This window comes from Brassica napus, chromosome C9 (genome assembly GCF_020379485.1).
Source record: "Brassica napus cultivar Da-Ae chromosome C9, Da-Ae, whole genome shotgun sequence".
NCBI classification, from domain to species: Eukaryota; Viridiplantae; Streptophyta; class Magnoliopsida; order Brassicales; family Brassicaceae; genus Brassica; species Brassica napus.
The window spans coordinates 58,666,698-58,690,003 of NC_063452.1; the positions used below are offsets into that span (position 1 = coordinate 58,666,698).

At 36.5% G+C, this 23,306-nt stretch overlaps 4 protein-coding genes across 5 annotated transcripts; 3 read left to right on the top strand and 1 right to left on the bottom strand.

Annotated features, from left to right (window-relative positions):
• Positions 1 to 1,345: 1,345 nt before the first annotated feature.
• LOC106370588 (triacylglycerol lipase 2-like) lies at positions 1,346 to 5,084 on the top strand. The gene is made up of 8 exons (XM_048769193.1): positions 1,346 to 2,375; positions 2,470 to 2,583; positions 3,470 to 3,610; positions 3,731 to 3,841; positions 3,953 to 4,096; positions 4,196 to 4,236; positions 4,320 to 4,495; positions 4,584 to 5,084. Exons 1-8 carry the CDS (start codon positions 2,196 to 2,198, stop codon positions 4,904 to 4,906), a joined length of 1,230 nt encoding a protein of 409 aa, XP_048625150.1. The 5' UTR covers positions 1,346 to 2,195; the 3' UTR covers positions 4,907 to 5,084.
• Positions 5,085 to 7,518: 2,434 nt separating this feature from the next.
• LOC106372233 (SWI/SNF complex component SNF12 homolog) lies at positions 7,519 to 9,868 on the top strand. 2 transcript variants are annotated; one of them, XM_048769194.1, is made up of 3 exons: positions 7,519 to 7,659; positions 7,934 to 9,483; positions 9,608 to 9,868. In XM_048769194.1, exons 2-3 carry the CDS (start codon positions 7,940 to 7,942, stop codon positions 9,678 to 9,680), a joined length of 1,617 nt encoding a protein of 538 aa, XP_048625151.1. In that variant the 5' UTR covers positions 7,519 to 7,659; positions 7,934 to 7,939; the 3' UTR covers positions 9,681 to 9,868. The 2 variants fall into 2 exon arrangements, with proteins under 2 accessions (XP_048625151.1, XP_048625152.1); XM_048769195.1 differs by having other exon boundaries at positions 7,531 to 7,654.
• A 755-nt stretch (positions 9,869 to 10,623) lies between these two features.
• LOC106372235 (peroxidase 55-like) lies at positions 10,624 to 12,281 on the top strand. Its single transcript, XM_048769197.1, has 3 exons — positions 10,624 to 10,993; positions 11,071 to 11,262; positions 11,642 to 12,281. The coding sequence occupies exons 1-3, from the start codon at positions 10,763 to 10,765 to the stop codon at positions 12,215 to 12,217; spliced, it is 999 nt and encodes a 332-aa protein (XP_048625154.1). The 5' UTR covers positions 10,624 to 10,762; the 3' UTR covers positions 12,218 to 12,281.
• Positions 12,257 to 15,306, bottom strand: LOC106408050 (protein NUCLEAR FUSION DEFECTIVE 4-like). Its single transcript, XM_048769196.1, has 4 exons — positions 14,810 to 15,306; positions 13,863 to 14,522; positions 13,352 to 13,626; positions 12,257 to 12,908 (listed from the first exon to the last, which is right to left on the bottom strand). The coding sequence occupies exons 1-4, from the start codon at positions 15,146 to 15,148 to the stop codon at positions 12,440 to 12,442; spliced, it is 1,743 nt and encodes a 580-aa protein (XP_048625153.1). The 5' UTR covers positions 15,149 to 15,306; the 3' UTR covers positions 12,257 to 12,439.
• Between the last annotated feature and the right edge of the window lie 8,000 nt (positions 15,307 to 23,306).

The following is a 23,306-nucleotide window of genomic DNA, read 5'->3' on the forward strand; positions in this document are numbered from 1 at the left end:
ATATATATTTTGAGAGGTTCTGGGGCCCTAAGATTTTACGTGATCTTCATCTCTAAATTCAAACATCTGGGGTCTTATTTGCTTTTGGTTCTCTTAGAGATTCACATAGTCTCTTCGGAAAGCTTTCTCGGTGGCTCCAATTGTAGGCATCTAAAGCCTCAATTTCACGGCTCCATCCGACAACTCCCTCCGACTTTGCAAGCAATTATGCTCGACTCAGTGTTGAATTCATCAATGGAATCGGAGATAAAAAGAGTTTCAACCGACTTATCATTTCGCTTACCGATCTGTTTGCTTCTCGGAACATTTGAGATTCACCTAGTCTCCCGGGACATCGTAGACGGTATTAGAGCTGGCCTCTTTCGTTTGACGGGTAACTTAGTCTCTATTGGCTTCCCACTCCTCTTCCAACCTCTTTCACTAGGGTATTTCAACGTCTTTTCAGACTATTTGAAGCTCTTCCGAGCTGTGGTTTCAAGAATTCAAGTGAAGATTATCCGCGGATCTCTCTACTTCGAGCTAGCCTCTCTTTGCAACACTTCTATCCCTTGTTTTACGGCTTTGTTGTCTTTTTTTTTTACTTTACCGTCGAGCATACCTCCGGTTGTAATCGCTGAAACATTTTAGATTTGATTTAATGAATTTGTGTTACAAAAAAAAAAATATAAAACATCTGTTTACTACTAATAAAAACAAAGGATAGAAAGCCTTTTTAGATGCCAGATTGTCTAGTTCATTTGGTTTGTGGGCTCAGCTCCACCTCTTGGGTTCGATTAAGGCAGAGAGAAGAGAAAGAGTGATGATACTATGAAGTGTTTCAAAAAAAAAAAAAAGTCTTTTTAGATATACTTATAAAAAAAAAAATTTAGATGAACATCAGATATTTGAGTTTTCTCAATTCTCAAGATTAATGTTGACAAAAAAAAATCTCAAAATTAATCTATGAATGAGCTAACTTCTAGGTAAAATATATTTTCAGAAATCCATTACAAATAATAATATGTTCAGGTCAAAATATAAGACCAAATTGTACATGCAAAATGTATATAACGTTACATGCCGTAAAATCAAAAATGGATAGCCAGTTTATACAGTCAAACCGGATCCGAAAGTATACACTTACGTACACACCACCGGGCGAGAAATGTGGCCGATTCTTATGGTTATAACTGAGTATGATGCGATTAATAGTGGAGTGCCTAGGGAGTAGGGATGATAAGTGTTGAAATGTGGACACCAAATATGAAACCAAGACCAAGTCTTGGTCTATAAATTATTTGGAACCTCACATTTTTTATATTATCTAAAACGAAACATGTCTCGAGGTTTTTCTATTTTTAATGTATCTCTGAGTCCTCCTGACACCTTACACTGTGCGCACGGTGTGAAATGGAAGCAACCAGATGAAGAAATAGAATTTGTTTTCTTGAGTTTAAGAAGAAGAAAACAACTAACGGAAGCTGAAGTCACCACTCCACTTATCCGTCCCTACCCCATCTCCTATCGCCTTTAACAGTTTCTTCTTTCGTCTCCTATCTCTCTTTCTTTTTTCACATCTCTTTTTTTTTTTGCTAAAATTCTTTTTCACATCTCACGAAAACACAACACGAATATTACAAATCACTTATATGGTATTTTACAAAAAATATATATATTCAGATAGCTTTTCTTACTATCATGCACTTTTGATAGTACTAGCTAGTCAGCAGGAAGATGTATTTCCTTGTTAGATTTTTCTATCTGTAGATTTTGGGATTACCTTTCTTATCAGGAAGATGTTTGTCTAATTTTTTTTTTTTTTTTGCTTTTATTTCGTTAGTATCATTTTTGACAAAGAATAAAGATCATACAATAAATATAATGGGTTGTCGACTATTTTTTTCGTGTGACTAAGTACTATCTTTTATAAAACGTGCGTATCAATGTGTTAATTCTTTGAATTTTTTAAACTTTATTATTTGATTTTCTTTTAAACAAAAATTTCTTGGCGGGGGGTTTGGTAATATTATAAAAGCCAGACGAGCCAGTCCAACTTCGTGATATCCATAATTAACGTGAGTCGTGAGATTTGTTTTCTCTTAAAATAACTCATTTCCCATTATCCTATCCGCCATCCCTTCTCTATATATAAAAAAAAACATCTCTCTAATTTCTACAACGAGACGACACCCCTTATCTCAATAGCCAGTTCGGTTATGGCTCTATCCGGGTCATTCGTTTTAGCCTTACTCTTCTTCTTCGCTCTTTCCATTAATCCCCTTGAAGCTCGTGGACCCTTCGACCGGCTAGCCCGGAAGCCGCCGCAAAGGACTGCTGCTGAAGGCATATGCGCTTCCTCTGTCCGCATATTTGGTTACAAGTGCGAAGAACATGATGTACGATATACTTTTCTATATTTCGTTGTTAGTGATGACTAATATCAGCATATATATATATGAACTGAGTGATTTTAACTGTTTAATCTCGAAGGTGGTGACTCAAGATGGATACATATTGAATATGCAAAGGATACCGGAAGGACGAGCCGGCGCCGGAGATATGTCCAAGAGACAGCCTGTCCTAATACAGCATGGGATTCTTGTCGTAAGTTTAACTCTTCTCTACCCTTTCGCATTTCATTAGCTATTTATGTGCAATATTTAATCGTGATACGTTTCAAGTTTTGCTTTATATTCAAATTACAAGTGAATTTGAAGAGAATTTTTTTAAAAAGTACTACACCAAACAGAAGAAATTATCTTTTAAAGTAAGAAAGAATAAGTGAGGAAAATGTATTAGGTAAAAACTCTATACCCAATTTTCACAATAATACAAATGTAGAAACGAGTTTCCATGTGCATAGGTTTATTTTAGGAGGATAAACGTATTAATACGAAACTGTGTGGGGGCAATACCAACGTGTAGCACTCGAAGTTCTAGTGGTTGCCTAGTGAGCAGGTACACGTACACTGAGTAAATTTATATACAACTTCATCGTGTATTTGTTTGTATAGTTAATTTGAGTGTGAAAGGAATGTTTCCACTCACTTCTATGTGTCAGTTAACGAGGAGTAAAACTAAAATAAATATTTACATATCTTAGTGGTGGGTAAAATATAACATAATAAAATAAGAGACATCATGAGTGTTTATCATGTGTGTCCAACAAATAAAGTGATAAGTTGAGCGTTACTAGAAAGGTCACTAAAATAAAGTCAAATGAAAACATGCTTTTCTAGTAAGGGAGAATCGTTGTTTAAGCTAAGTTGCATACAATCATACATAAGTAACCATGTTGACTCTAGTAGTCTTGAGGATAGTAAAGGGTTTTTTTTTTACTTTGCACCCATGAAGAAGTCCACGCTAATTTCCAAAAAAAAAGTGACGCAGGTCCAGAAAAATATTCAAATGGACACTAAAATAGGATTAGTAAAGTTCAAAGAGGAATGGGGATCTGGAAAAAAATTAAATCATGAAATTATATGTGCAGGATGGGATGTCGTGGCTGTTCAATCCGGCGGATCAAAATCTACCGTTAATTTTGGCTGATCAAGGATTCGATGTGTGGATGGGAAACACAAGAGGGACTAGATTCAGCAGGAGACACAAGTACCTTAGCCCTAATCAACCGGTCCGGTTCAGTCAGCCACTCCTTAATCAGTTGAATATGTTCCTCCTTAATCAGTTGATTATGTACGGTTCATGTTTTTGTAAAGAAACCGAGGTTAACCGTCTATCACGTTGTACGTAGGCTTTCTGGAACTGGACGTGGGACGAGCTTGTGAGTTACGATCTGCCTGCTATGTTTGACCATATCCACGGCCTAACAGGCCAAAAGATTCACTACCTCGGACACTCTTTGGTGGGTCCAACGTTATCAACATTCAATATATATTTTCTATGTTTATACCTTTTTAATGTATATAGCTTACTTTACAAAATAGAAAATATTTGAAATGGGAATATACATCAGGGAACTTTGATAGGATTTGCGTCGTTCTCGGAAAAGGGGTTGGTGGACAAATTAAGATCGGCAGCGATGCTGAGTCCTATTGCTTATCTCAGCCACATGACCACAGTTCTCGGCGACATCGCCGCTAAAAGTTTCCTCGCTGAGGTCTCTACCGCCTCACTCTTCTATTTTTTTTATTTGTTAAATTTATGCCTAGCTATAATATTACTGAAAAATAACTCGTTTGTCGTCTTTACAAAACAGGCCACCGCCATTATAGGAGTGGCAGAGTTTAACCCCAAAAGGTAGATCTTCACCATGTCTTGCTTATAATATGTTTGTTTTTAACTTTGTTTGCTAACGTGAAACAATAAAACAAATTTGGCAGTGGACTAGTAGGGAATTTCATAAAGTTTATATGCCATCAAGCAGGGATCGACTGCTATGATCTAATCTCTGTTATTACCGGCAAGAATTGTTGCCTTGACGCATCAACCATTGATCTATTCCTGGCGAATGAACCACAATCTACTTCCACCAAGAACATGATCCACCTTTCTCAAAGTAAGTCGAACAAAATTTCAAAAATGTATTTCTTGAACCATTACATGCACGTGTCGTTAAAATCAAGATTATATTTATTTTCTTGTAGCGGTAAGAGACAAGGTGTTAAGAAAATACAACTATGGAAGTAGCAATTACAACATGAAACATTACGGTCAAGCGTTGCCGCCTGCTTACAACATATCGGCGATCCCACACGACCTTCCGCTTTTCTTCAGCTACGGAGGTTTAGACTGTCTTGCCGATGTGAGCGACGTCAGGTTTTTGATAGACCAGTTTAAGTTTCACGATGCAGATAAGATCGACGTGCAGTTTGTGAAAGAGTATGCTCATGCTGATTTCATCATGGGTGTTACTGCCAAAGACGTTGTTTATAACCAAGTTGCTACCTTTTTCAAACGACAAGTTTGATTTTAGTATAAATCATTAGGTTATATGTACTTTCATGTGCCCCAGTATTTTTAAAACCGGACCGGCTAGCAAACCGAAATTTTTTGGGGTTATGGGTCATTGTGGTTCGACCGTATCTGAACCGGGTTCGATCGGATTTACTTAGATTAAACTAAATTTAATGATATTTTATAAATAATATGCATTTTTTTTTAAAAAAATTAGATCATATCAAAAAAATGTTTAAATAGCCATAATGTGTAGAAAATTTTAAAAATAACAATTAAAATCTAAAATCAATATGAAAAACACATTTAAACTTTATTACAGATCTTATCACTCTAAATCTTCATCACCTTTTAAAAAAATTATATACGCATTAGGTAAAAGTTATATTTTGAAATACAAATTTCAGAAACGTAAATGTTTCAGTTATTTAAAGTCTTCAAAACAAGTGATCATGAAATAAAAATTTAAACAAAATGAGAAGTAGACAAAAATAATATCTTGACTTTAATATTAAACTTTGTGAATCTTGTAATTTATGAGTTGTATAGACGACAAACGAAAAAGACGAGACACAATATTTTATTAATCTTTGATAATTCTTATTTTTACTTTAAAAAGAAGAAAAATTAATTGTTTCATTAACAAATTTTTGACTTATATACGAACCGGAGTTTGCTGGTTCATTGGATCGCCGGTTCCCGGGTTTTTGACGGTTCGGTAGAGGTTTTTAACTGGTTTGATCTTAGTCGGGTTTTAGCATTAACCCAATCCAGATTATTTTCGGTTCATGGTTCAACCTGGTCCGACCGTCGGTTCGGTCCGGGTTTAAAAACACTGTTGTGCCCATATTCTTCAATTATTTCCCACAAAAAAAGGGGCAAAATAATAAAGTTACAATTACTATATTCTATCATTTTGTTAAAGAACCACCGCTATCTAACTTATTTTAAATTAATTATTAAAAAATTAAGGGTTTATTTGCCAAATTACAAAAAAAAAAAAAAGAATAGATAGATTTTTAGTAAGAAGTAAAAAAGAGATAGAAAGAAAAATAAAGAGAAAGAGGGTGTTTTTGGTTAGATAGTGGGTTTGTGTTATTTTAATGGTTATTAGATTTGGATCCGCGTGCGGGTGTTAATTTTCATGTTTATATATATTTTACATAATTAGAATATATTTTTAAGTTACTTATATATTTAAATGTTTATAAATGATTATTTTAAATATAACAATTTGTAAAATATAAAAATTTGATCGTTTTCATGCTGTAAGTTAATTGATTATTTCAAATCATCACATATATTTGGTATTTTTTATTATATATATTTCAAAATTATTTTTTATTCAATTATTATGATCCTGATCCGTAATTCAAAGCGCTATATTTCTTTTATCAATATTTGTTTATGTTTATTCATTTAAGATAATAACTATATATATATAAATTTAAGATAAGTTAATTTTATACATGAATTATCTAATTTATTAATGTTAACCCATTCTACCAACACATTATATTTCTAGCATAAATTTTTAATGTTTGTGAAAATAAAATATATTAATTTATCAGTTTAAAATAATTTTATCATATTTACTTAAATACAATATTTTATTTTAAAATGATAGATCTAACTATCAAATAGTAAAATTTGATATAATTTTTTTTTCATTTTATAAAAGATAACTGAGTATATATATTAATGTATAACAACATTAATTTCATTACTAATTACAAAATTAGTGAAAATATTTATATACAATTTTTGATAATTAAGATATTGTTATAATGTTTTTCAACACATTTGTTAAAAAAATTAAATATATATATTTATATTTTAAATTAAAAGATATCAAATTATATTATGATTTAAGTAGTTAAAAGATTATATATAAGCATTAAGGAATTACATTTAATAAAAAATTTAAATGATGATCCAAATTAAAATATCACACATGAATCAATGTGAGTTTGTTAACCAATCCGGGTTTTTAGGAGTCGATTTTATATTAGGAATTATATATTATTAATCCATATTATTAGTAATAAATGAATGATAATTGATTTCTAGTTAGAGTCCATTTAAAAAAAAAATCACACATGAATCAAAGTTGTGACTTCTGTTTTAGTATAAATATATAAGATTGAGGCAAATTTCCCCAAAACAAAACAAACTAATGCTAAAAGAAAAAAAAGATATAACCTAATAAATACGAATTATTTTACTTCAAATCAATTTTTTAGAAAACCATTAGAAATCAAATAAAATAATTTAATTTTCAGATATGTATGAGCATAAATTTTATTTATATTTGCCCTTAAATAAACTACAAAATTCGAAAAGCATTTTACTTCAAATCATTTTTAAGAAACCATTAGGAAATAAAAAGAAAACAAAATTCAGATATGTATGCGCATAGCTTTTATTTATAATTTCACATAAATAAACTACAAAATTCGAAGACAAATTATCCAAAACAAAATCGTAAAACAATAAAAACACTAAAATACAAATTCGAAAAACAAAAACAATTATATATATGTGTGAATTCATGTTGGGCCAGTGGCCCAATGATGTAGTATTAAACTTTCAACAGTCGAAGTGGGCTGTGAAGTTACGGGTCGGGTCTCAACACGGTCAAGTCATAAATTGAATAGCTCCGGTGAGCAATTTGTTTACTCTATCGACTGAGACGCAGCGGAACAACGGCGACGAAGGAGAATCAGGAGAAGAAGAAACGAAGCTGCGAATCTTCGCATTAGTAAGGTACGCTACTCTTTCTCGATAGATTTTTCAAATAGTCTCCGGAGATTATCCATACTCGTTAAATTGTGCATCAACCTTAGAAAACAAAAAAAATTAGGGTTTTTAGGCTCCGATTTCTCTAGGTATCCGATCTATCGTTCCCTGATGTTTGTTAGATTAATCAAACCGAAGATGTTGTGGAATCATTAGAAAAGGTGTTCTCTTTATGTGGTTTTAAACCAGATTTGTATTTGAATTGAAGTGTAAAGAGTGTACTTTGTTCTGAATTTTACAGGCATCGATGTCTGCTAACAACAACAATCCACAGAAGCCTCAACAAGGCTCTGCGCCTCCACCATTCGGCGTTAACCCTGGGATGGCCTCTGCATCTGTCCCCGGAAACCAAGGCTTTACTCAGTCTCACATGGCACCTAACTTTCCAGCTCAGTTTCAATTCTCACAAGCCCAGGCCATGGCCCATGCTCAAGCCCAAGCTCAGTCTAAAGCCCAAGCTCAGTTCCAAGCTCAGATGCAAGCAGGGATGACGATGAACCAAGGGCAAGGCTCCCAGGGGATTGGTGGTGTGTTGGGTTCGTCTTCTCCTTCCATGACTCCTGGTAGCTTGAACATGAAGAGGTTCCAGCAGAGGCCGCCGATGCGGCCTCCTTCTGGTTTCCCCGCGAGTAACAACACTGTCTCCCCCATGAGAACGATGGAGTTAACTCCCGCGGCGAGGAAGAAGAAAATGAAGCTTCCTGAGAAGTCTTTGCAGGAGAGGGTGGCGGCAATCTTGCCTGAGTCTGCGTTATACACGCAGCTTCTTGAGTTTGAGTCAAGGGTTGATGCTGCTTTGAGTAGGAAGAAAGTTGACATCCAGGAGGCTCTTAAGAACCCTCCTTGCACTCAGAAGACGCTTAGGATCTATGTGTTCAACTCGTTTGCGAACCAAAACAACACCATCCCTGGGAATCCAAACGCTGACCCGCCGACATGGACTCTTAAGATTGTTGGTAGGATCCTGGAAGATGGGGTGGATCCGGACCAGCCAGGTTTTGTTCAGCAAGCGAACCCATCGCATCCAAAATTCTCTTCTTTCTTCAAGAAGGTAATAGTTAACCTGGACCAGAGGCTGTATCCTGAGAACTCGGCGATCACATGGGAGAGTGCTAGATCTCCTGCTCCCCAGGAAGGGTTTGAGATAAAGAGGAAAGGGAATCAGGAGTTTGCAGCTACTATTCGGTTGGAGATGAACTACGTCCCTGAAAAGTTCAAGCTTTCTACTGCGTTGATGGATGTTCTCGGGATTGAGGTTGAGACAAGACCAAGAATTATCTCTGCGATATGGCATTACGTTAAGGCGAGGAAGTTACAGAACCCAAATGATCCTTCTTTCTTCAACTGCGACGCTGCGCTTCACAAAGTCTTTGGGGAAGAGAAGGTGAAGTTCACAATGGTTTCTCAGAAGATATCTCATCACTTGTCACCTCCACCGCCGATTCATTTAGAACACAAGATCAAGCTGTCGGGAAACAACCCGGCTATATCGGCATGTTACGATGTCCTGGTGGATGTGCCGTTTCCGATTCAGAGGGATCTGAACAACCTATTGGCCAACGCGGAGAAGAATAAAGAGATTGAGGCTTGTGATGAAGCTATATGTGCTGCCATAAGGAAAATCCATGAGCATAGGAGGAGACGTGCGTTTTTCTTGGGATTCAGCCAGTCGCCAGTTGAGTTCATAAACGCACTGATCGAATCTCAGAGCAAGGATCTGAAGGTGGTAGCGGGAGAAGCTAGTCGAAATGCTGAGAAAGAACGTCGAGCAGACTTCTTCAATCAACCTTGGTAAGCTCATTATCTATGTTCTCTCTGTTTTTGTCTGATAACTTCACTCGCTACTAGAGTTGTGAAAGTGTAGGAACTTCACTGATTGATTGATGATATGTTTATGAATCATGAAATGTTGCAGGGTTGAAGATGCAGTTATACGTTACTTGAACCGGAAGCCAGCAGCTGGGAACGAAGGACCAGGGACCTGGTGAGTATCTTGCAGGTACCTTACCATCAAGTCTAAAGAAAAAAAATGTTGTAGGAGCAATCTGGTTTATTTGTAATTTCATGTATGATGAAACCTTAGTACTTCATAATTTAGCTTTGATTTGTAGCTACTTTGGTTGATTCTTAATTATACTTTTGATAATAAGCCGAACGAATATATATAATCTTATCATACCGTTGTGTTTGCATGATAAAACAAACATAACTCAAGTAACTAAAAGTGTGTTTGTGCTTAAGCGCTGGTCAATAAGGAAACTAAATATGGCTGGTCTGAACAATATAAATTAGCCTAGCCATGCTTATAAATAGTTTTCTTATTTGTGGTTGAAACTTGAAATGATCAAACATAGAAACGTCTTCACTTGCAGCACGCTAACGTTAGTTGATCATTTTTGTGTGTGGAAAATAACACTTGAACGATCTGCAATTTGAATATTCATTTGTTCAAGAGTCTCTAGTATCATAAAAAAAGGAGAACTAGTGCTGTCAGTTCTGATATGATAAAAGTTAAATCATCATACACCAAAAAGAAAGCAGTGCTGAAAATAATCAAAACTGGTTATATACTTATATTAAATGTTTATTTGAAAAATATCTGCTTCAATCTAAGAACCGTTGAGTTAAAGTTGAACGAACTAAATTAGAACAGGGTGTATACGCTGAATTCAAGGATCAGTCAAAAGTCATTATCATATTAGAATGGAACAAGATCACTTTTTTCAAACTCATCTTTTGGATTAGTCTATCCTTTGTGTTTAACGACAATAATATTAGTTACAATCATTAACATTTAATCAAAATAAAATTATTCCATGCAGATGACTGACCTAATGAGGTTTGTTTAAATGTCACTCTCAATAAAACCCCATAACTCGAGAAATGTCCTCGCTTAAGTAAAAGCTTAGAAGATGGCAGTTGTAAAATGCTGTCATTCATCTGTGAATGTGACCTTTGTCATTAACACACACACAAAAACACTTTATTCTACAAAAGCGGCTATACATATATCTGGTGGCATATCAGAGTGTTGTGGTCCTTTATATCCAAGAGGGACCGTATAGAGAGGATGTATACTGGTAGTGATTCAAGAAAACCCATGATGTTGTCGTTCTTAGTGGGGATGTTGTTCTTTTGCATGGTGACCGAGTCAAATGCTCAATTGTCAGAGAACTTCTACGCCTCGACATGTCCTAACGTGGAACTCATCGTTAGACAGGCGGTTACAACGAAGTACCAACAAACACCCATCACGGCTCCAGGAACATTACGGATGTTCTTTCACGACTGTTTCGTTGATGTATGTACGCTTTGTTGTGATCTTGAAGCTTTTTTAGTATTGTTATTCTTGTTTTCATGTGGTTGGTGACTGTATAGGGATGTGATGCTTCTGTGTTAATAGCATCTGACAACGGAGACGCGGAGAAGGATGCTCATGACAATATATCTCTCGCCGGAGACGGATTCGACACCGTGGCTAAGGCTAAACTCGCTGTGGAAGCTCAATGCCCTGGCCTTGTCTCATGTGCTGATATTCTGGCTCTGGCCGCCAGGGACGTGGTTGTCCTCGTAAGTCAACCCTCATCATTGTCTCTTCTTCTGATTCACCGAAAGTGAATGATCACTAGCCATGAAAATATGGTTTTCTTTTAAATGATGGGCATTTTCTTTTTCTTCTAATTTTTTTCAAAAACAAACTCTATTAAAATCGCACTCTTGTAAAAAACTTTTGTTGGATAAATTTAAAATTCATTCAAAAAATGATCACTAACCATGAAAACATGGTTTTATTTAGATGATGATGGGTATGTTCACTTTCTTTTTCTTCTAACTTTCTCAAAAACAAACTATATTAAAATCGGGAATTACCTGGCCTAAAAAGAAATTTCGTGGAATAAATTTAACATTCATTCGAAAAAAAGTACCAGTAACTATGTTATATTGTTAGGCTGGAGGTCCAGGGTTTAAGGTGGAGCTAGGGAGACGAGACGGACTCGTGTCACATGCCTCTAGCGTAGACGGGAAGTTACCAGGACCAGAGCTAGACGTAACCGGTCTAGTCAATCTATTCGCTAATAACGGTCTATCAATAACCGACATGATTGCTCTCTCAGGCGCACACACTATAGGATTCTCTCACTGCGACCGTTTCGCTCACCGTCTCTACAACTTCTCAGCCCTCATGCCCGTAGACCCCACGTTAGATCCGGCCTACGCACAACAGCTGATGCAAACCTGCCCTCGAGTCGGGTCGGATCCCAACTCTGTCTCAAACCTTGACGCCACCACCCCTGATGTTTTCGACAACGCCTACTTCCTGAACCTCGTAGCAAGGAAAGGACTCTTCACCTCCGACCAAGTTCTGTTTAACGACTTCAGGTCTCAGGCAGCGGTGGTCAGGTTTGCAAACAACGCTGAAGAGTTCAACAACGCTTTCACCTCAGCTATGAGGAAACTCGGCCGCGTTGGAGTTAAAGTTGGGAACCGAGGAGAGATTAGAAAAGATTGTGCTGCTTTTAACTAACTTTATATATTAAAATGTCATAATCCACAAAGGAACATCTATTCTAAAAACCTTTTATGTAAAATCTACCAATCATAGATGTGTGCCGTGGATATAAATCCAAGAAACGTAACAAACAAAACCGACAATAAAAACAACAACAACAACAAAAAAATAGATACAGAACAAAAACTTCTGTATCGGCAAGACAAAACCAATGAATAAGAAGCCAAAAGGAACAGATTAAGCGCGGGTCTTGGCATAGAGATGAGTGTAGACAGACTTGGTACGACGCACGAGAATCATACTCGAGATGCAAGCGACGATGCAGAAGCCAGACATTATAAGCGACGTCAAGAAGTAACATATTGAACCTTCGCATTTAAGGACGTCATCCGGATTAAAAACAGACCCGTGTGCTTGTCTTTCAGCTTCCATGTCGTATATGCTGCTCGCAATCATACCCGAGAAGACGAAGGACCCGACCGGGAGGGCCAGCGTCAAGAAGTTGTATAGAGCTCCAAACTTTTTAAGACCAAAGAGCTCAGAGGCGGTGGCTGGGACAATAGCCCAGTGAGCACCGTACCCGAGTCCAATCAAGAGAGTGCCAATGTACATAGCTCCAGGCCATCCGAAGGCAAAACAAACATGTCCCACGGCCATTACTATTTGAGCCACGGCCATTGCTACAGGCCTTGGGTACGCATAGTCCCTTCACATTTTCAGAAACAAAGCACAATAAACAGAGATGTAAATAAATAAATAAACAGATGTAAATTAGCAGAATCACAACAAATAATGATGTCTCGAAAATTATATTCCCATGTTCAAAATAAATAATATTAACAGTATATTTAACTGAAACTAGGAGTTTCCTGCCCCATAAGCAGTAATAATAGTTTAAAATTTTTGTAGCTATGTTCAAAATAAATAATATTAACAGTATATTTAACTAAAATAATTTTAAAATTTAATAACTCTATTTATATATATTTGATTATTTAAAAAATAAAAAATTAAGCATTAAATTTAGTCGAATATCTAAAAATTTAAAGTTTTAGACCATAATTTATATATTTATTGTTTCTAAATTGACCCCTTTTTATTTTATTTTCAGACCGTTCCACTTAAACATTGCTTAGATTGACAACAAACCTGACAACGAGCTCAGAGAAATAACCACCGGAGATACGTCCAAGGAAGTTCCAAATGCTAATCATAGACACAAAGACGTGAGTGTTGTCATAACCAAGAGACTGACTCATCTGACCAAGATTGTCTATTACAGTCAAACCGGAACCACCACCGAGCAGAAGCGAGAAGAAAATCAGCCAGAAGTCTGCCTTCACTAGTGCCTGCATTAGAGTAAAATCTTCACCTCTGTGCGGCCCTCTCCTTCCCTTCACCCGGACTGCTCCCTCCGCAGCTGCCTGCATTGCATTTAGAGGTGGATACAGATCAAATACTATCATTTTTTTTGGTATTTGTGATTACAAAACCGGATATCAGCTTCTTACAAACTTTAGTATTTATGATTTGCTTTGTTTTTAATAGATATTGATTTTTATTTTAATTTTTGCTCAGCAAGATATCCGAACTTTTTCGAATTGAATAGAAACGAGTAACAAATCGAATCAAATTTAATGGATAAATTGGCCATCCGTACCTGCATTAGCTGTGCTTGCAAATGAGCAATTCTCTTATGCCTCTCTGACGCAGGAAGCAAATCCACATCTCTTGGTTTCTCATCTTCCACTTCACTCAGGATCAAGTCAGGTGTCCTTAGTCCAGGATCTTGGTCTTCTTCCCGTTTAGGCACAAGTGGTTCCTCGACCGTATCAACGGGACCGTTTGAATCACTGAAGAAACTCGTCATGATTGGGACCAAGACCGGTGCAAGAAGAATGAAAAACAACACAACGGTGAACGCGGTGACGACGTTGAGGCTAACAACGGCGAGATCTTCGATAAGCATAACGGCCATGAGATAAACAGCCAGGAGAATGCAGACGCCGTAGATGAAAGTAAAGCTAAATCCATCTGTTGGACGGATCTGCCTGTGGCCGCCAACGGGTCTGATGAAGAACATTAGTGTAATAACGACAACCGCAGGGGCAACGGCGACCATGAAAATGAGAGAAGCCGGGTCGGGAGAGTTGATGACTGTGTATATCTGAGAGAGCATGGCGCCGCCTAGGCCAGCGAATCCTTTGAGGATGCCCACCACTGGACCTCGGCTCTTGGGGAAGTTTTGAACACCAGAGACTAGTGACGCCGTGTTGAAGTAGGTTTCTCCGTTGTTCCCAACGAATATGAGAATACACATCTGAAAAATACAAAAAAAAAAAAAAAGTTACTTCAGCACAGCATACTAGGAAAAGTCAATAGCTTAACCAGAAACAGAGCAATTGCAAAGAAAGCAGAACAAGAGATGAGAAAGTAAAAAAGAGTGAAACTTTCATGGATTTGACAGTGACTTATGAGTAACCAAACAACCTTAAAAGCATATACTTTCCGAGATTCTCTCACACAATAGTTGAATTAATAGAAAGTCTCCAACGTTTTCACCCAATCAAAAACATAAACAGATGAATTAATAAGATTGAAACTCACAGCCCATAGAGGAAGAATCGGAGCACGGCCAGTGACGATAAGCCAAACCCATCCGTAACCAACGAGGTTCTGAACAGCGCCGACGAGAAGAGCAGCCCAGAGAGGCAGCATCTCCGAGAGATACCCTGCGATGAAGCCGACACTGTCGCCAAGATCCTTCGCCACTCCGAGCCTGGCGAGCTCCTTCTGGTTGTAGTTAAGGGAGCTTTTGATTACCGGAGAAATGCTTCCGAACAAGTAACCGATACCGGCGCAAGACTGTATCCACATGGCAGCAACGAAGACAAGCCATCGGTTGTTTATGAAAGATACGAACTTTTCTCGCGTTGTTGACGCCATTGAAGAAGAATCAGAGATCAAAAGGACAGATCGGTGAAAAAAAAGGTTTTTTTTTTTTTTGGGGTGTCTGATTGTCTATTTGTATGTCTTTTTTATCGCTTTATAAGATTTAAATTATAAAAAGACAACCAGACATTGAGACATACTGTAAGAAGGGGATCGTAAAGACTGTAGATAGATCACGCCAACAAAGCTAAGTGATTAAGTTTGTTGATTAGTAGTAAATAATATGATTAAAACTTATTAAGTACATAGATCTACTAATTAAGGAAGAAGACGTGTACACATTGTATAACAAAAGGCTCGATGATTTTTATGAACAGTCCATGTAAGATTTGTTGGGTGATTTGGTCCCGTTAACTCTTCAATGCCCAAGTGCGTGTCTGCCATCTTGCACTTGCACTTGCAGTCTTTTTTAAATTAAGAGTGATTATACTATTTGTTTGATTCTCATGTGTCTTTGGTGGATATTTTTATAAAAAAATACTATAATTAACGATTATTGAATACAGTAATTTGAAATGATGAAAGCTAGCATTAGCGAATGCTTGAAAAGTAATTGCTTTAACGTCATTGTCAGTACCAATAAGTTGAATTGAATCTTTATCGCAATCATTTTTTTCTGGCTGGGATCAGAGGTCGTAAGAAACGAAATAAAAGTGAGAAAATATGAAAGTACGGTGCTCCTCCTATCAATGATCCGTAAATATCTGCTACATTTATGGAGGAATACATCGTCTCACTATTTTAAAAATCAATCAGAAGAATATATAAATTGTATGACATGGTGTGACCTGTGTCATTATCAAATTAAAAATCATATGTTACCCTTTTCGTTCTATACTATTGTCTAAGGTTATAGACGAGTAAAAAGTTACGTTGTAACCGACGGGAGCTGTTAGTTTGGTGGTAGCCGTCGTAAAAATGCTGTAAAAAAAACTTAATTTTGTAAAAAACTTAATTTGTTTGGTTCAAAAAAACTTAATTTTGTTATGAAATAACTTATAATTTATAGTATCGAAAAATTTAAATAAGGGCGAAATATTTTCCCCGCAGAAAGAAGATATACGATAAATATGCAAGAGAGAATATTTACTATGAAGAGGGAGAATAGAGATGAGATGTAATGATTCTTTGTTTATAAACTCTTCTTCTTGTTTTTGGTGTACAAGAGAGTGAGATGAGTGATGGTATTTATAGTGAGCAACAATACATAAAATAACAAAGATGATGCTTGATTTGGTAAATGAATGGGTGATCATAGTGCTTGGTGAGTAGATGATCATAGTGCTTGGTGAGTAAATGATCATAGTGCTTGAGTTGGTAAAGGAGTGGAGGATCATTTCAAAGTTTATCTTATAACATTCCCCCTTGATTATCCATCTTGTATTAAATTAAGTTTCGTAACACTCCCCTTTGGGGACCGGTGTCACTCTCCGCTCTCGCTTAACGTCTTTGTTGCCTCGTTAAAATCCTTTCTAGGAAAACCCAATGAGAAAAACCATAGTTAGGTAAAAAGAGTACAACTACGTAAGCTCCCCCTCGATTGAGCAGTCATAGATCCTTCTGATGACGTATTCCAATGTTATGGACATTTTTTCTGAATACCGAAGTAGGGAGTGATTTTGTGAAGAGGTCGGCTGCATTGTCGCATGATCGAACATATCTTACTTCAATCTCTTTATTCTTCTCGAGCTCTTGAGTATATGAGAAGAACTTCGGAGGTATATGTTTGGTTCTATCGCTTTTGATATATCCTTCCTTCGTTTGAGCAACACATGCCGCGTTATCTTCATATAGAATAGTTGGCCCCGTACTTTTGTCAATCCCACTACTTGAACAAATGTGTTGGCTTATAGATCTTAGCCATACACATTCTTTACTTGCTTCATGGAGTGCGATGATCTCAGCATGATTTGAAGAGGTAGCCGCAAGCGTTTGTTTCTGAGAACGCCAAGATATAGCAGTGCCTCCGATCGTAAAAACATATCCTGTTTGCGATCGGGCTTTGTGTGGATCTGAAAGATATCCTGCATCTGCAAAACCAACCATTTGACCATTTGAATCTTTAGGGTAAAATAAGCCTAAATCAATAGTCCCTTGTAGGTAACGAAAGACATGTTTAATTTCATTCCAATGTCTTCGTGTTGGAGATGAGCTAAATCTTGCTAGAAGATTAACAGTGAATGATATATCAGGCCGTGTACAATTTACAAGGTACATCAACTCTCCAATTGCACTTAGATATGGTACTTCCGGACCAAGTATCTCTTCTTTTTCCTCAGGTGGTCGAAATGGATCACTTTCAATGTTAAGTGATCTAACGACCATCGGGGTGCTAAGAGGAGTTGATTTATCCATGTTAAATCGTTTCAACACTCTTTTAGTGTATGTGGATTGATGCACAAATATACCATTTTGTGAATGTTCTATTTGTAGGCCAAGACAATACTGTGTTTGTCCAAGATCTTTCATCTCAAATTCTCATTTGAGATAGTCTGATGCCTTTTGTATTTCTTTTTGAGTTCCAATAATATTTAGATCATCAACATATACCGCGATTATCACAAATCCGGATGTTGTTTTCTTGATGAAAACACATGGGCATATAGGATCATTCACATATCCTTCTTTTGTTAAATGTTCACTGAGACGATTGTACCACATACGTCCAGATTGTTTTAACCCATATAATGATCTTTGCAATTTTATTGCACATAACTCTTTAGGTTTGGAACTTAATGCTTCTGGCATTTTAAATCCATCAGGTATTTTCATGTAGATATTAGTATCTAATGATCCGTATAGATAAGCTGTAACAACATCCATGAGACGCATCTCAAATTTTTATCAGCGGCTAGACTCATCAGGAATCTAAATGTGATCGCATCCATTACAGGAGAATATGTTTCCTCATAATCAATACCAGGTCTTTGAGAAAATCCTTGGGCTACAAGGCGAGCTTTATACCTTGTAATCTCATTTTTCTCATTTCGTTTTCGAACGAAAATCCATCTGTACCCAACTGGTCTCACATCTTCAGGTGTGAGTACAATAGATCCAAACACTTTTCGTTTGTTAAGCGAATCAAGTTCGATTTGTATTGCTTCTTTCCATTTATTCCAATCATGTCTCTTTTGACATTCATATATGGATTTCGGTTCTGGATCATCGGTATCTTCATTTACCTCACTTGACACGATATATGAGAAAATATCATCAAGGTCATTTTGTTCATTTCTATTCCATATCCTTTTATTATGGATGTAATTAATAGAAATCTCATGATTATTTTTCGATTCATGATGCTCTGATTCATCAGAGTCCTTATCATTTATTTCTTCCAAAATATTTTCTGCTATTTTGGGTGCATCATATATTTCAGCTTTCTTCTGTTTCCTAGGATTTTATCCTTAGAACCAGCAGGTCTACCACGCTTCAGGCGTGTTTTTGGCTCTCGTGTGTCATCCTCCTTTTCTTGTTCATTTGGCATTTTGATACGAGCAGGAGCATTTGCAGCTGGTATATGAGATTTAGTTACCGTCTTGGTATCTGCAAATGCATCAGGTAGCTGGTTAGCTATACTCTGTAAATGCATAATTCGTCGAACTTCTAGTTCTGACTCTTTAGTAGGAGGATCAAGATATAACAATGATGGTACACTCCATTTTATATCACTTCCAACATTTTTGTTTTCTCCCCTAGAACTGAGAATACATTTTCGTCAAAATGACAATCAGCAAAACGTGCTGTAAAGACGTCACCAGTCTGTGGTTCTAGGTATCTTATAATTGATGGAGAATCACAACCAACATATATTCCCAACCTTCTTTGTGGTTCCATCTTTGTTCGTTGTGGTGGTGCTACATGCACATATACCGCACAACCAAAGATTCTAAAGTGGGAAATGTTTGGTTCTCGACCAAACGCTAACTGTAGTGGGGAATACTTATGGTATGCACTCGGTCTGATCCGAATGAGTGCTTCTGCATGCAAAATGGCATGTCCCCATACAGAGGTTGGAAGTTTTGATCTCATGATCAATGGTCTTGCAATCAATTGCAGACGCTTAATTAAAGATTCAGCCAAACCATTTTGCGTATGAACATGAGCAACCGAATGTTCAACTTCAATTCCCATTACCATACAATAGTCATTGAATGCTTGGGATGTGAATTCACCAGCGTTGTCTAGTCTAACTCTTTTAATAGTATAATCAGGAAACTGTGCTCGCAGTTTGATTATCTGAGTTAGAAATCTCGCAAATGCCACATTTCGAGATGATAATAGACAAACGTGTGACCATCTACTGGATGCGTCAATTAATACCATAAAATAGTGGAATGGTCCACATGGTGGATGTATCGGTCCACATATATCACCTTGAATTCTTTCAAGGAACTTTGGTGATTCTTTATCGATTTTGGTTGGCGATGGCCTTACGATCAATTTTCCTAGAGAACATGCAACACATGTCATTTTATTCCCTTGAGAAATCTCCTGGATTTTCAATGGATGACCATGTGAACTTTCTATGATTTTACGCATCATTGTAGTGCTGGGTGGCCAAGGCGATCATGCCATAACGTGAACTCTTCTGGGTTCCGTTTTACTACAAGATTTGATTCGATCTCATCGATATAAGTATGATGTAATCCCGAAGGAAGTTCTGGAAACTTTTCCAATATGTGTTTTCTGCCACATTTTTCAGAAATTACATACATGTATTTCTTTCCATCCTCAGTTGCAGACTGAGTATCATATCCGTGAAGATATATGTCTTTAAAACTCAACAAATTCCTTTTAGAACTCGGAGAATATAAAGCATTATTTATGGAAAATTTTGTTCCATTTGGAAAGTAAATTTTGCTTTACCAGTTCCTTCAATCACGTCTGCAGGACCTGATATTGTATTGACGACAATTCTTGTCGGTTTTATACAAGAGAAATATCTCTTTTGTCTCAGAATAGTGTGCGTTGTTCCATCATCTGGTATGCATATTTCACGAATCCGTTTCTTGGATTTTGCTCCATTAGTATTTTGATCCATTTCTGAAATTATCATAAACATTAAATAAAAGTGAAACGTGAAATTTATTCATTGATTATATAAAGAAAACACACAATAATTATACATATATTGTTGTTAAAATAACATTATTCTTTAAAAAAACATAATTATTATACATTACAAATGAGGACTATTCAGCAGTCTTATTAGAAACATTTTCGTACTCTTCAAGAGTATTCTAGTCCAGCTCATTTGCGAAATCAGAGGATTCAAGGTATGAGGTTCCTTCAACGTTTTCTGTGAGGTTCACCTCTTTAGCCTTTCCTTTTATGGATTCTTGATATAACTTGCACAAATGTGGGGGAGTACGACAGGTACGGGACCAATGTCCTTTACATCCACATCTGTAACATACAGTCTCACTTTTCTTTGTGGTATCCTCTTCGGTTTCTTTGCCTTTATGAGGTTGTTCAGATCTAACCTATTTGCTAGATCTAATACTTTTAGGATAGTAAGGCTTTCCACGTTTGTTGTTGAAACGCCGACCACGACCTCGGTTGGTATGGTTTCTCCTTCCCGAATATTCTACCGCCGTAGCATTCACTTCGGGAAATGCCTTGGCTCCCGTAGGTCGGGAATTATGGTTTTTGATTAGTAACTCATCGTTCTTTTCAGCCAACATGAGTGTTACCATTTAATTCAGAAAATTTGGTGTACCCACATTTTCTGTAAATTCGGGATAAGACGTTGTGTTCTTTGTGGAAGGTATTGTATGTCTTGTCAAGCGTTTCTGCTTCGGTGACAGGGTTACCACAATATTTTAATTGTGCAACTATCCTCAAGATAGTAGAATTGTAGTCTCTAACCCTTTGGAAATCCTGAAACCTCAGGGTTTTCCACTCTTCAAAAGCGTGAGGGAGATTGATTTCCTTTTGATTATCGAATCTGTCTTTCAAGGCTTGCCATAGTACAGCTGGGTCCTCAACGTCTCCATAGTCGTGAGTTAGATTCTCATCTAAGTGCTTCTTCAGGAAGATTATCGCCTCGGCTATATGCCCGGGTGGCGATTTGTTACCGACTTTTATAGCTTCAGATATCTTTTTTATTACAAGATAAGGTTTCACATTTGTGACCCATCTGACATAGTTTTCGCCGGTTACTTTTAGAGCCGGGAACTGGAGTTTCTCGATGTTTGCCATTTGTATTTCTAAAACACAAAATAGTAATTTTATTAGAACTTCATAATTTAAAAACCGTTTACATTAACCATACAAGCAATTACAAGGAGAAACGATGTAAATAAAAGTAAACCGATATTCATCTTAAATTCACCCGGAGTAAATTCTCCAACGAATAAACCATAAATAGAAACACAAATAAAAATGGCACATAAAAACAAAAGTGCGCGAATCATCTTTCTTGAAATGAAAAATCGGAGGAGAGCGATTTGAAATTTTTGAGAGAAGATGAAATGTTTTGGATGATGAAATGGAGTGAAAATGAGTTGTATTTATAGATGAAAATTACTGTTCATGACCGTTGGAGAAAGGAGAAAAATTTTCTTTGTGACCGTTGGGTTAAATCGAGTGCACCAAAAATTAGTCTGAAAATATCGTATTAAACGGTCAATCAAATCTATAAAATTTCATAAAAGTGAAAAATTATGACAATGAAATATTTATGTTATATGACAACAAATCATGCGACGGCTCAGCCGATCAATGCAGAATAATAAATAAATTATACGGCGGCTCGGCCGACCAATTAATAATAAACAGAATATAAGGCGGCTCAGCCGACCAATAAATAATAAACAGGATATAAGGCGGCTCGGCCGACCAATAAATAAATTAAATTACTAGCAAATAATATAGGCAGTATTCCGGCCATTATAACATGATATAAATAATAGTAGAGGCGGTATACCGACCATTATAACAGTGTATAAATGATACAAATAAATTTTACCGAATCGCAGAGTGATCGTGCTGATAACGTGTTATGAAATAACTTATAATTTATAGTATCGAAAAATTTAAATAAGGGCGAAATATTTTCCCCGCAGAAAGAAGATATATGATAAATATGCAAGAGAGAATATTTACTATGAAGAGGGAGAATAGAGATGAGATGTAATGATTCTTTGTTTATAAACTCTTCTTCTTGTCTTTGGTGTACAAAAGAGTGAGATGAGTGATGGTATTTATAGTGAGCAACAATACATAAAATAACAAAGATGGTGCTTGATTTGGTAAATGAGTGGGTGATCATAGTGCTTGGTGAGTAGATGATCATAGTGCTTGGTGAGTAGATGATCATAGTGCTTGAGTTGGTAAAAGAGTGGAGGATCATTTCAAAGTTTATCTTATAACAAATTTGTATATAATGTCTATACAAAACACAACTTGCATGCATGACCTTTTTTTTTTGCCAGTGGCTTTTATGTACATGAACGCAACTTTTTTTTTTGAAAATTACATCAACGCAACTTGCATGCATGTGTAAGAGCATCTGCATCAATGAACTTTGAGTGGGGTTCATAATTTTAATTTTTTATTATTATTTTTTTACTTTTCCGTTTGATTTTAAAAAAAAAAAATTAAGCAGACCAATCGCGGACCACCACGTAGCGTGGGGCCCGCAATACAGTGATGAACCAGGTTCATCCCACTAAACCTGTAGGAGCTGAGCTCACGAAAAAGAAAATATTTTAATATATTTTTTTTTGGAAAAAGTGTGAACTTCATTGAAGGTCGAATGCAGATGGTCTGATGTCCTATTTGCAACAGAACACGAGTGTGTTCAAGTAATGAATATTATTGGTTTATTTGGTCATACACTTGTACGTTTTCTTGTCAAGAATCGCATTTGCAAATCAATTATTCGGTGAAGAGTCGTTTTCACGTGTATTTATATGAAAGAAATATGTATATATTTAGATTAGTCCAATATGTTATTGAATATTCGTCGCAACAAATAAAATAAACACGTTCGTTTAACTTGCGTAATAAAATACATATATGAGCGGCTCGACCCTAATATGGATAAGTTATCAATTTTTATGGACAAGAATTGATTGTATCATGGCCCTGTTCGTTACTGAATAGGTGCGGCAGCGACCAGAAAATTAACACTAATGAAGAGCGA